Here is a 12,997-nt window from a genome sequence, read left to right as displayed (position 1 = left end):
AAAAGTACAAAATTTAGTGACTAGATTGCAAAATAGTGAGAAATATATAATTTTTAGATGATAATGTGATGAGTTATGATTATTTAGTGATTAAAAACGTAACTAGATTCTTATGTTTTATTCAAAAACCTTTTAATAAATTCGAGATTTTGAGGGATTAAAGTGAAAAAAAGTTTTGAGGTCAATAATGTCTTTATACCAAATGTGTATTTATTGGAGTATCAAAATTATCCTATCAACATTGGACTCATTCCGAAACCCGAGATAAATGATGAATTATGGACTCGAGAAAATGTTAATTTGGATAAAGCAAATTCAAGTTGTAACTCATTAAAATAACTACTTGATATGTAATATTAGTTTTTAAATTAAATCAGATTACCCTAACGACATGGAGCTCGTTTGGTAGCTTGAAATTAATCATGTTTATTAAATTTGAGAAATATTAATTTGAATAAGATTGTACTAAGTTAGAATCAACAAAAAATATTGTAGTTAAATTAATTTTTATATCTATCTTTTAAATTTAATTGGACTTCTTAAGTGAATTGTTTTTCATTTTTGAGGCCCCTATATGATTTGAGACCCTAGGTCATTGCCTTGTTAACCTTACCCCAGGGCCGGCCCTGGTGTCAAGCCTATGACCACGCACATAATTATTTTGCCAATAAATTGGAACTATGCCAAATCCAATTTTATACAACTCTAAGACAAATATCCAGGTTACATTGCTCAAGTTTACTAACAAATCGATGTATGCAGAGAATTATTAATTGACTATTTGTAAAAAGTCCAACGGGCTATGGAACAAAGGATTCGCGTAGCAGAATGTCATCTGATGAAATATAAACAAATTTAGAGATATGGCAATATGGAGAAAGCAAAATTGTTTAAAGCACCAACACTATCGAAAGCATCCCTTCTTTCAAAGAGAAGACTTAGAAGAGGACGAGCTATTAACATTTTATTTGATAGTCAAAGGCAAATTGATAGCTAAGCAGTGAATTGTAAAGATTCTCTATGATAATTTCCCATCGGCTACATATCTAAATAATAGATATATGTATATATATGTAACAAATTCTGAGGTTTATAAATATACTGATCTATTTTATGATAATAGAAATTGAGAAGGGCAATGGCAATTCTTTGTGAGGACACAAGCATCATCAGCGGCTAAGATCTCTCAAATAAGAATAGTTGAGCGCATTCGATGAAAGAAAGCAAAGATTAAAAATTCTCTTATCGAGTACAAAGCTTTAAATGTTGTTTAATCAATTATTGATTTTACAAATATAGTGACCAACACTACAAATTAATACAAGGTAACCAAATACATTTTGTACACAATTCTGTTACAATAATACTATTATGAAAATTCAGCTTTACCTACTACTTGAAATTGACTAAATTTTAATCACACAAAATTGGAAGTCAACATCGCATGATCCTATACTATGATACTATGCTTTGTGCTCATTGATTACCACCCAAAACATGGAGACAAATTGCAAAACCCGACAACTAAAGCATCTTTACATGGTACCTAAAATACACACACCGTGATCCAAACCTTTATAATTATCAAAATGGGCATGCGTCATCTAAAGATAAAATTCAATATATAGTGAAAGGGGAAATTTGAAGCACACCACATGAATATTGCCAAGTGTTCTTCAGTCATCAACATCATATAATTCAATTAATTAAAGCATTATAGTTAGGATTATTCTCAGTGTACAGAAAGAAAAATCCACAGAATGTTTACAGGCCCTCACATGGGTGTAGATCCCATGTGAATATTTTATTGCAAAAAATAAATCATCCACCCCACTATTGAATCTTATCTGTAATACTTCTATAAAGTTTCTCCCTGTAAGTGTAGCTTGACTCTCACAGTTATCCCAACTCCGTAGGATGAGTTAGGAAACTTTTTCATTAAGTTTCATTGGGAACATCTTCAACCTTAATGTTGATTGCGCTAAAAAAGTTATTATGACTAAAATTATGTGTTTCGACTAACAAGAAAAAAATATTTCTCTTTCCTTTTCTTGTTTCTTATTCTTTTTATATCTTCTTTCTTTTTTCCTCCTCTATTAAATAAACTTTGAAATATAGACTCAATGTATTGAAAATTTTATTAGACATTAACATTTGTAGATCAAAAGTCTTTATTTAGATAACGTTGTGATGGGCATGTGTGTAATGTAAGCTACCGAAATTGAACAAGAGATGTTTGAGAAATGTGACTTCTTTAGTGGAGTTCAATGAGATGGTGACGTGTGTGTGTTGTGGCCATTGGATTTCTATGATTTGTGTTTAACCACTCTTTTTGTGGTTTTTAGATATTACAAATGCCACCTAAACTGCAACAGAATGCATTGGAGACACACAATGTGGGACAACATTAAATTATTCGATTGATCCTTTAGGAGTGTTTAGTTTTTAAACGAAATGATTCAATGTCATTTCGGAAGAAAAAATGAATGTGTTGAAGACATAATTTCAATAAATACATTGTAAGTTTTTGGACAAATCAGCATGTAAGCAGCAAATAAAAAAACTTTCATTTGGCAACAAAGTTGAATTATTCAAGCAACACTTTCAGCATCAGAAAACAGTCATTCAACGACTGAAGATCAAGGAAACAAACATTTCAGATAGAAGTTACACCTTAGAATTTCACATCTTAGACTAACTTGTTTCTGGCACTTCTCACATCTCAAACAAATCGATCAAGGTACTCCTCGACTGTGGTGTATTTGACATCTGGATAGAGTTCTGTCGCCTCAACACCGAATGATGGCTCAATCTCAAAATAGGTCTGGTCACCCTTCACAAAAATTGAGTGGTTGATCGAAAGTATGATATTGACAGGGATCGGAGATTCTGCAACGATGCATGAGAACAACAATATGAATTGATCCCAATTTACATAAAGCGCCGATAAAGAATATCAAGAGTCCAACAAAAGCATTGTTGCTCACCTTGGATTTGCTTCACAAGCTGTTCCTCTGAAACATATTCTTTCTCCAGAGTTTTGCCAATCTTTTTCTCCCACAAAGCAACAAGTTCATTGAATGAATATATGTTCTTAGGAGGCTTGATGTAAAGGATCTTGTTCAATGTTCTTGGATCGTCCACAGCCTTGATGGTGTAAGTGCCAATATCTTCTTCGTAATTGAAGACAGCTACAAACACGAAAGACGAGGGGAATAAAGAACTTGATCCCTATTGCTATATTCATTGTTCGATGCAGCCTTGGCAATACAAGAGTAAGGCCATAGGATATCAAGGAAATTTATCCTAGTTTACTTTATGAGTTAAGAGTAGCAAAGACCAAGAATATAGAGATTCAAAACGGCTATTCAACAATCATCAATCATCAATCCAAAATGTTCTATGAAACAGCTATGAATTCTTGGATTTGTTTCAAGTACCTTTGGCGTTTCCATCTCCTGGGATGATTACTTTGTCTCTTGGAGGAGCAGTGGCTCCCGGCTGTGCCAACGTTGGAAGAGAGTAGCCAGCAAAGTAGTTGGACGACACATAAGTGTAAGGAATTCCTTCTGCCTCAATGGCTCTGCGGATTTGGGCCTTGGTTGCAAATGCAGACTTTGCAGGCCCTACAGCACGAGTACGATCTACATCATTGCCAAACTCCGAAGGGAAGAATCTCTGGAAAGTTCAAGAATATCATTTAGAAACACATATTAAGGTCGAATATATATATATTATATATGATAATGAGAAATTCTCAAATCCGAGGTTCCCCCAATGCACTGTCACCGGGGAAATCAGATATTTGACACTATTTCTTTGATGAAATTGGAAATTTGGATAACATGAATTTCCCATCTCAAATTTCATTCCCTGGACAAGGATCCTGGAATTGGATTCACCAAGAAAGTAAAATCTGGTCCTCAAAGTAGGATTAGTAAAACTCCACATAATAAAACACAACAATAATCGAGTAATTCTATCAACAACAAACCAAGTATAGTTCCTGTTAAACTTAGAGACAGCTACATGAATGCTTTTTCTCGACCCATTCAGTTCATTGCTAGATCTACTCGAAATGAAAACAAGGACGAATCAAATACTAACCTTAACATTTCCAGCTTCTTTAATGGCAGCAATGATCTTAGTTTGATCGGCTAACTGAAGGGAACCCACGGTTGATATAACAACATCCACCTGCTTAATCGCCTTCACCAAGCTCTCATGATCATATAAATCACCCTGTGAATTTCACAAAATAAAACCCTAAATCATCATCCACACAAAATAAATTCGCATACAAAACAGAGATGAATAATTGACAAAAAATTTTAAAAAATAAAAAAATAAATAAAATACAGATCCATACGATTAATATTGTGACACCAGAGTTCTTGAAGCCCTCAATGATTTTTCCCTTAACAGGATCAGAAATTGTGCTCTCTCTAGCAAGAGCAAAAGTTGGGTGCCCAGATTTTGCACTTGCTTCAACTATGAATTTTCCGATGTACCCAGTTCCTCCGATGATCAAAATCTTGCTTTTCTCAGCCATTTTCGCGAATTTTCTTGAGAATTATTGTATGTATGAGATCCACTCGTAGTGAAATTGTGACGTTCTGAATGCAATGGAGTCTCAGTATTTATAGAAAAGCTTAAAGAAAATACTACAATTCATATTGCCATTGGGTCATCGTACTATCAGAATGAGCCTGACGTAAAAATTCCTGTTTGCTAAAATGAATTTGGACACAAAAGTGAATGCATGGAGACGCTAAAATGAGAGATATTCTTGGTCCTCCATTAATTGCATTCCAAATTTGGAAGATTCGAGTCGTTACGAGTTTTAATATATTTTAATTACTTAATTAGATGGCTTGTCATCTAAAGAGAATGTATTCAAATTGGATAATGCAATCTAATTTACCGGCGTTACAATCACAGTCTATTAGCAAAGTTTGCCAAAACTTTCATTTGTGCCATCATAAGTATCAAATCTTTAGAAAATTTGCAGCTCAAATCTCAAATGACGATTTGTGTTAATTTGACTACCAAAACCATCAGTTGACTCCCAAAATAAAGAATGTTATTATTTTTTCAAATAAGACGGACATTTTATATAAAATGCATTTTCCTTAGAAATTTTTTTTTTTAAATAATAATAAAGCCACAACATATACCCATCTCCTTCTTCCCCATAAAAAAAATACTCCACCCAACCACCGCCAATACTGCTCACCCGACACCGGCATCACCACCACCCATTTCTCTCAAAACCTTAAGCTCCAAAAAACCTCGATCAGCCCCTCAATTACGCCCACATCTACCTACTTGACCTCCTCTCCCAGCCATCATCCGCATTTATCTACCTTGACTTTGACCTCATAGTCATTGACAGCATTGCAAAACTCTGGCGAATCAACCTTAATTCCCGCATCTTAGGTGCCCCTGAATATTGCCATGCTGATTTCAGCCATTACTTCACATCAAGATTCTGGAAAAGTCCAGCGTTTTCCACAGTATTCAAAGGCCGTAAGGCCCATAACCCATGTTATTTCAACATCGGCATGATGGTAATTGATTTGACAAGAGCTCAAGGGTACACAGAAAAACTCGAGTACTAGATGAGAATTAAAAAGAGGTACAGAATCTACGAATTGGGTTCACTACCTCCATTTTTACTCATTTTCGCTAGGAATGTTGAAGGAGTAGAGCACCGGTAGAATCAGCACCGACTTGGCGACGATAATCTTGAAGGTTTGCGCAGGGATCTGCATCGCGGTCTGGCGAGTTTACTCCACTGGAGTGGAAAAGGGAAGTCATGGTTGAGATTGGATGCTAAGAGGGCTTGCACTTTAGATAATCTTTGGGCGCCGTATAATTTGTTTTGCCATGAATACTTATTTTCAAACAGTTAAATGCATTTCGGTGGAGCTTAAGGTTTTGAGAGAAATGGGTGGTGGTGATGCCGTTGTTGGGTGGGTGGTAGTGGCTACCAATGGTGATTGTGGTGGTTGGATGTAATGGTTTTGATTTTGGGGAAGAAAGAGATGGGGATTGGTTGTGGCTTGATTATTTATTTATTTATTTTGATTTTTGATTTAATAGAAAAAATGTATTTGATAAAAAAATGCTCTTGTCGTATTTGGGAAAATAATAACCCTTTTTTTTTTTGGAAGTCAACTGACGGTTTTGGTAGTCTAACTAACGGATATTGTCATTTTGGACTTGAGTTGCAAATTTTTTAAAGGTTTAGTACTCTCGGTGGCACAAATGAAATATTTGGGCAAACTTTGTTAATAAATGAAAGGTTTTGTACCGTGGTTGCAATTTTTCCAACATTAAATGATATGTGGAATCAATCAAGTCATTTAATTTCATCTTTCATTCAGCCTATCATCTAGAGTCATCAAAATTGAGATTGTAACCCTGGTGAAACTAAATAGCATTTTTCATTCAAATTTGACTTTTGAGTAATTCAGGCCTTACTTACTTTTCCTCCAACTCTACCAATCTTATGATTAATTCGCTATTAAATTTCGAGCAATTAAGCCCCTGTTTTGTAGGGTTAAAATCAAATTTTAGTAGATTTCATAAAAATTAATGAATATGTGGTTACAAAATTATGAAACCCATAAAATATATGGTTAAAATTAATTGTTGACTTTACAATAAATAATAAATAAAAGAGTATGTGAAGCCGAACTTTGGAGGCAATTTGAGGTCTGCCTTTAACCTTGAATCCATGATTAACAGTGATGTTTTAGAATTAATTATGTGTAACTAATAAGATTGAAAATTACGAGATCTCTAATTTGATTTCAAGTTTGTCTCTCCAATGTAGGACTAATATTTCTTACCAATTCGTTATTTCTGAATAGTTGATGACCTATTCGTTATCCATAAGAATTTTTTTTAGCAAATGGTTGACAACAATTATTTTTGAACTGGGAAATCGATAGAAACATGAATCGTTGAGTAATTATGACTCGTGATTCATTTTTTGTAAGCTCAAATTGACAATATAATGTCACAGGTTTGTAAGTTGTTTAAGTAATCGTGATCTATAATTCTTCATATATGACATAGGTTGCGACTTATGAGCTTCAACTCCTCCATGTGACCTTGGTTGTGATTTTTTCAATGTTTTAAAAATTGATCAGTCCATCAATTTGGAAAAGAGAAAGGGTCAAAGGTCAAAAGGATTGAATCGGGATGGAACCGATGATTTTAAAAAAATTTTAAAAAATATATACATTTAAAAATTTATAAAAATATACATTTACATATGTTGAACCGGCTAAATCGGGAACATGTTACGAGTTTTCCAAAAATAGACTGATTTAATAGGTTTTGGGGCAAGTTTTTAATTAGAGATATAAGTCTAATTGGACAAATTTTGGTCCCGATTCCCAATTTTCCTGATTAAACTGGGCTGGTTCGATTTTTAAACACTAGATTTATTATTCTCCCATTGTTCTTTAGAATATGAAAATAACAAAGTATTACTCAATCGATATTTTAAAAAATCAAACATGACATTTTTTGGCTCCAACAAGTTCTTTATTTTAACTTTTTAGAATAGAGAGTACGTTTGATTCTTTGCATTCGGAGAGTCAGATAAATTGTCCATTTATATTCATATTTAACAAATTGCTAGTTTTATTATTAAGCTATACACTGACATCTAAAAAAATGTTTATTGAAAGTTAATAATTGTTGAAAACATAAAACAAAGAGTAAAAGGCTTACAGCTTGTCCAAGTGCATTAAACATTTTACTCCATAAATTTTGGGAAATACATGAAAATGACCAAAATAAAGAGACTATTTTTCTAAACTAGTCTTTGACCATTTCAACCAATTAAAGTATCTAAAATAACCCCTCTTTATAAATATTACATACAAATCACTACGATATAGAAATCTTCCATTCTAGTTCTTGAAATTAATCATTACTTGAATTTAGATAGATTGCTTATATAGATTTATTTGTTTTTTGATCGCTCAAAGTAGCACCCCCAAATTAATTGGTATCAGAGCCATTAAGGTCATGAAAATTAAAATAAGTAAAATAAATAATTATTGACATTTAGAAGAAGAAAAATGAAGTTATATATTTTTAGAACCTATATATAATAACTTAATGATAGTGACATTAACAATAGTTAAAGAATTACCTAAAGAAATAAAAGAACAAATATTAGAAAAATTAATAATAGGATCAATAAAAATTGAATAGATTACTCGCAAATATTAAAAAGATACAATGAAAAATACAAGATATATCATTAATACTAGATGAAATAAAAGTAAAAGAAAAACAGTTAATAAAATTAAAATGTGAAAAATTAAAATTACAAAGTAAATACTTTAAGATAGTTAAAGAAGAATTAGTCAATATGAATATAACTAATAGAAGATTTGGAAAATAATAGATGAAAAAGAAGATAAAAGTTGTAAAATAACTTATATGTTAGAAAGATGATTAAGAAAAAATTAAGATATCAATAAGTGAATATATGGAAGAATTAAAATCATTAATAAAAATGTTGATAAATGATGTTCAAGATTTAAGAAATAAAGTAAAAGAAACAAGAAATGATATAAATATATTAAAAATTGAAATTAGAGAATTAAAAGAAAATAATAAAAATACAGAAAAGAAAATAGATAAAAAATTTATAGAAAAAGAAATGATCTGAATAGAAAAGAAATATATTTTAAAAAAATATATAGTAATAGAAACATGAAGTATGGATGATGAATTTAAAAATAATATATTACCTAAAATATTAGAAGAAGAATCTAGAGAAAAAAATGTTAGGAAAATTAAAAATAGAAGAAAATCAAGAAAATAAAGATGAATGAGGAATTAGATTTACTTATAGAAAATTTCTATCAATTAAATTTAAGTGATATAAGTGAATACAAGTTTTAATGAATACTGGAGGAGAGTCTAATCCAATAGAAACCTCTAAACAAGAATTGTAGGAATCAGATGAAAGTTATGCACCTATATATAATAAATCATATAGACAATTTTATGATAAAGTAATAGAAAGACAACCACCTAAAGGAAATAAATATAGAGACATATTTGAATTAAAAGATAATTATGAGAAACCTATTAACCATGGAGAAACAAAATTAGATTTAAATTGTAAAATAGATACCAAAAAAGCCCTATTAACTTGGCAGATTAAATGGTATTATTCTTTTTATATAATAAAGGTGACACATGGAAAAGTAATAAAAGAAGAATAGATTTCTTAATAGCATCTTTTAAAGGAGATGTTAAAAATTTGTGAGAAGGAATAAGTAATGATACAAAAATATTAATAAAAAGAAATGTACAAACAAAAATAATAAAATCAGATAGACAAGATATAGAAAACTTAGTAGAATATATTTCAGATGAATTTTTAGGAGAAAATTGGATAAGAAATTTTAAAGGAGAAGGAATAAGAGAAAATGATAATGCTAGAATTAAATTAATAAATTTAACAATATGTGATATGTGTAAAATTAAAGAACATACTTGTGAATTCAGAAATTATAATTATACTCAGTTTTATAGTAATGAAAATCAAGAAATATACCAAGGCATGTACTATAATAAGTTATCAGGTTCATAGAGAATACATTTTAAAATATAATTTGAAAAATATGTTAGGGATAATATTGGAATACCTAGAACTTTAGGTTCAAGAATAAAATTTTTATTTTAAAAACTTGCATATATATGTCAATAAAGACAATTATTGAAAAAATCAGAAAAATTAATTAAAATATGTTGTGAAGATATGAAAAACTCTATACAATGAGGATGTAATCTTGAAAGAAGGATTTACAAAAGAAAATATAAAAATAAAAAGTTTAAAAAATTTAGAAAAATTAACAAAAAATATATAAAACATAGAAGAAGATTTATAAAAGAAAAAATATCCTATATGGTCAACAGAAAAATAAAAATTATAATAAGAAAAATAAAAGCCAATGTAAATGTTGGAATTATGGGAAAATATGTCTTATAAACCCTGATTGTGATAAAAAAAAAATTAAAATATTACAAAAAGAATATTTGGAAATAAAAAATGAATTAAGTGGAATATCAGATATTGAACAATATTATAATCAAGAAGTATATATAAGTAAAACAGATGAATCTGAATTTGAATAAAGAAATATGAAAAATACAAAATAATAATATAAATATACAAGAATATGAAGGAATAAAAAGTTATGGATTAAAATTTACCTTTGATAATAATAAATTTAAGAAAATGCAAAAATTATTTTAGATTTAAAAATAGGAAAATGAAAAATTTTAGACAGAATTTGGAAAAGAAAAAGAATAACAATAAATAAATATCATAAAATTGAGAAAACTATAAATGTAAAAACAACATATGGAAATCATAAATTAAATCTTTAACAAAAAATACAATTGAAAAACTATTAACAAATGTCAGTAAAAAACAAAGTGAAAAAATTCAATATGTTTATCTAGCAGGAATACAAATAATGTTTACATCATTATTTAGAGAAGGGGTAGACTCACCCTTAACTATAATCTTACATGATGGAAGAATAATAAATCTAAAAGATAGTCATTTAGGAACAATATAAGGAAATTTAACATATCAAAAAATAATGTTTATATGCTACCTAAAATATTGTGTATCATTGAAAGATAGAAACTTTAATGAAATTTTAGGATTGCATTTTAAGCTACATAGAGATGATATCATGCAACCAGATGATCAAATTATAACTATAGAATATATAGTTTTATATACATTTACCAATTCTAATTATGAAAATATTTATTCCAATAAACCATATATTGAAGTACATAAAAAATATAAGGATGTTAGCAAAATAATATAACAAAATAAACAAATAAGTTTAATTTTAGAAGAATATGAATTTAGTATATCAAAAAATAAACCTGAAATAACAAAATCAAGTGAAGGAAAATGTTCTAATAATATAACATTTAAGGATTGAAAATTAATAAAAAAAAGTTTTAGAATACCTAAAAATCAGTTAGAAGAATTTAATAATATAAAATAAATAAAACTTTATAGAAATGCTGGAAATATAAAAATAGAAGGAGAATATTATAATGGAAGAGAATATATAAATGAACCAAATATACTAATAAATACAGGAGTTAGTGAATGTCATATAACTTCACTCAGAAATAAATGTCTAATAACTCATAAAACTGATCCATATAGAAATGTAAATTTTGATGGACAATTGCATAATTCAGAATTAAAAGTTAAAGTATCAATAAAAATAGGAGGAATAAACCTTTTAGTACCTTGTTATATAGATACGATTATGGATATAAACTCTCATATACTTCTAGGAATGAGTTCGCTGAATGGATTAGAAGATTATGGTCTAAAAAGAGAAGGATTATACATAATACATAATGGACAAACTATATTATTTAAAAAGAACTAAATGAACAATCAGTTTCTATTAGCTGTATATATATAAATTACTATTGTAGAAACAAATATAACAACTTGTACTTTAATAGACATATGAAGTGATATAACAATATTTAAAAGTTTTTTGATAAAATCATGGAATACTAATAATAATATAAAAATAACTGGATTCACAGAAGAAAACACTCAAATAATTAATAATGCTGATAAAGTTAATATAATTTTTGGAAGTAAACAAGTTACAATAAATAAAATACATAAATATGATAAAGTAGAGTTCGATATATTGTTAGGAAATGACTTTATACAACAATTTTAATATTATAAACAAAATAATTATATGATAATGTTACAAACACCTTGCTCACACTTATTAAAAATTTTAAGAGAATTTAAACCTCATAGAGGTCAGCCGGCACAGCGTGGTCATAAATGGGAGAAAAAATCAATCATATTTAATGAAATAAAAAATAAAAGAATATTGTATAAAAAAGTTCTAAAAACGGGAATAGAAAAAATTATTGAATAATTAAAAAAAGTTCATGGAGAAAATCTATTATTATTTTGGAAACCACATCACCTTGAAGCCAAAAAAGAGTTAATAGAAAATGTTATAATAAGAGTTAGACCAATGATGTATATTATAGAAAATACACAAGAATTCAAAAATTAGATAAAAGTATTATTAGGACAAAAACTTATTAGACCTAGTAATGAATCTCATAGTAGTCCAGCCTTTATGGTTATGAAACATTCAGAACAAGTTAGAGAAAAAGCTAGAATGATCATAAATTATAAAGAATTACATAAATATACTAAATTTGATGAATATTTTTTACCAAATAAAGAAGTTTTAATAAACCTTACAAAAAGAAAACAATATTATTCTAAATTTGACTGTAAATCGGGATTTTGACAAATAAAAATGGAAGAAGATAGTGTACAATATACTGCATTTAGCACACCTCAAGGGAAATATGAATTGTTAGTAATGCCATTTGGATTAAAAAATGCACCAAAAATATATCCAAAAAAATGGATAATATATTTAAAAAGTTTAATGAATTTCTTATTGTTTATATAGATGACATACTAATATGTTTCAATAGTAAAGAAGAACATAGAAATTATTTATTACAATTTATAAATGAATGTAAAAGAAGAAGAAGAAGGAATTGTACTTTCCAAAAAGAAATCTATAATAGAAAAACAAAAAATAGACTTTTTTGAATTATCAATAGATAAAAGAGGAATAAAATTACATACTCATATATTTAAAAAGATAGAAGGTTTTTCAGATAAATTGTATCTAAAGAGCAAATAATTTTTTTTTGAGATGTTTAAATTATGCAGAAGGACTTATTGAAAATCTTTCTAAGAAAAGATATAAAATACAAATTTTACTTAGAAAAACAAATATTAAATGATGGAATGAAGAACATACAGAAATAGTTAAATCATTAAACGAAGAATGTAAAAATTTACCAAAATTAAGATTACCAGATGAAAAAGATAATTGATTGTTAACACTGA

At 28.7% G+C, this 12,997-nt stretch overlaps 1 protein-coding gene and 1 pseudogene across 1 annotated transcript; one reads left to right on the top strand and one right to left on the bottom strand.

Annotated features, from left to right (window-relative positions):
• Nucleotides 1–2,544: 2,544 nt before the first annotated feature.
• LOC111408953 (isoflavone reductase-like protein) lies at nucleotides 2,545–4,837 on the bottom strand. Its single transcript, XM_023038806.1, has 5 exons — nucleotides 4,370–4,837; nucleotides 4,108–4,242; nucleotides 3,441–3,678; nucleotides 2,988–3,191; nucleotides 2,545–2,889 (listed from the first exon to the last, which is right to left on the bottom strand). Exons 1-5 carry the CDS (start codon nucleotides 4,550–4,552, stop codon nucleotides 2,723–2,725), a joined length of 927 nt encoding a protein of 308 aa, XP_022894574.1. The 5' UTR covers nucleotides 4,553–4,837; the 3' UTR covers nucleotides 2,545–2,722.
• On the top strand, nucleotides 4,777–6,124 carry LOC111409446 (annotated as a pseudogene).
• Nucleotides 6,125–12,997: the final 6,873 nt, after the last annotated feature.

This window comes from Olea europaea, chromosome 14 (genome assembly GCF_002742605.1).
Source record: "Olea europaea var. sylvestris chromosome 14, O_europaea_v1, whole genome shotgun sequence".
Classification (NCBI taxonomy): Eukaryota; Viridiplantae; Streptophyta; class Magnoliopsida; order Lamiales; family Oleaceae; genus Olea; species Olea europaea.
This window is presented reverse-complemented; position numbering and strand designations above follow the sequence as displayed.